At 31.5% G+C, this 1,599-nt stretch overlaps 1 protein-coding gene across 1 annotated transcript in view; it reads left to right on the top strand.

Moving 5' to 3' along the window:
• LOC108745569 (chitooligosaccharidolytic beta-N-acetylglucosaminidase) overlaps window positions 1-1,599 on the top strand; it is an 8,645-nt gene that overhangs the window by 1,253 nt on the left and 5,793 nt on the right. Inside the window, exon 2 of the mRNA XM_018481792.1 lies at window positions 4-275. Within this exon, the coding sequence (XP_018337294.1) occupies window positions 118-275 (158 nt within the window). The 5' untranslated portion in view covers window positions 4-117. The remainder of the gene's footprint in view (window positions 1-3; window positions 276-1,599) is intronic.

Below are 1,599 nucleotides of genomic sequence, written 5' to 3' on the forward strand. Positions count from 1 at the left end.
TAGAATCCACTGTGATGCAGCGAAATAATTTGCGTTCCATGCGCGTACCGTTTTTCGCACATTAAAGACATTGGTTTGCCCCACTCGGCTTTTTCCCCTCTACTTCGAAAATGCAGCATGAATGCGATCTTTGAGCGAAGGATAAAATTATTCTGCGGACGACAATCGAGCGTTCAACAGTCAGTAGCCCTGGCGATCACTTTAAGCGGCATGTTCGCACCACTGATCGTCATTCTCGCGCTCCAATACAGTGTCAATGGAGCCGAGAGATTCACGTGAGTACTATGCTGAAAAATTCGTCCCGTTTTAACTTCATCGAATATTATTTGATACTGTAGATACTAGAAAATGCAACTCACATTAATCCCTTGGCCATTTTTGCATAGAAATATGCAGATATTATTTTCACATTTTGATACCAAGCGATATATATTTGATCAAATTCGAATCGGTATAATTTTAGTAGATTTAGAGTTTGGTATCTAGATTTTGGTTCTTCAAAATTATGTGAAGTCTCTCAATTTTCGATACCAAGCGAATTTTCTTATTACATTCTCTATATAATTGTCACCATTTGTTTCTATACGTGGTTGAAATTAGCGCGTACATTTCGTACGCTTTTAAAGATATTTTTTTAGGCAATAAAAAGTTCATTGAATTGTCATTAATAAGTTGTCGATCACGTGATCTTTTTATCGTTTAAAAAGCGATGAGCGATACATACAAAAGTACTTTCTTTAAAGCAATCAAGTAATAGCTGATTACTACTTGATCGCAACTGCGTGAATGTTAGTTTTAAATAGAAAGGTAATTCAGCGGGTTCTACCTACATGGTGAAAGCAACAAGTGGGTGGATTCACTGAGAAATAGACCGCATCGATTGCCTCGGCCGTCTTCCCGAAGTTCAAAGACATTTGCAAAATTACTGAGTTCCTATTACTTCTCGCACTTCTCGGATTTGAATACAGCGTGAACGGCTACTTAGAAATCCTTTCACGACCGTCGTAACGGTGAACAGAAATAAGACAGACATAATCTGCCTCTTCTCTTCTTAACGATAAGAATTATTTTTGTCTTCTGGTAAAATTATATGTACACGTAAAATAATTTTACATTCTTTTATGAAAGAATTTTTTTAATTATAATTGTAGACATAATAAAATATAATTTTAAAAAGTGAAATTAGGATGATAAGTTAATTGCTAAAATTTGTCATTAACTTTGTTGGTAAGTACACTTCAAAACATTATTTACAAATTATATCTTATCACTTTATAAATATTATTTACTTATCAACAATTGGTTAATATTTATATTGTATTTTATTTATTTTTAGTAAATACATATTTAGATATACCTTTGTGATGAAAGGAAGATTATTTATTTTATTATTTTTATGCTAAATTCTGTTGTCAGCTTGTCTTTACTTTCCTATTTGGAATTTGGATATATTCCAATTGTTTGCAAACTGTATCTTATAATCTTATAATATTTACGCTTATATTATTTACACAACTGCGAAAACTTATTATTTTACTTATATTTGATTTATTCTTGGAGGATAAAAATATAAAAATATTTATATTTTTATATTTAATG

This window comes from Trachymyrmex septentrionalis, unplaced genomic scaffold (genome assembly GCF_001594115.1).
Source record: "Trachymyrmex septentrionalis isolate Tsep2-gDNA-1 unplaced genomic scaffold, Tsep1.0 scaffold14, whole genome shotgun sequence".
NCBI lineage: Eukaryota > Metazoa > Arthropoda > Insecta > Hymenoptera > Formicidae > Trachymyrmex > Trachymyrmex septentrionalis.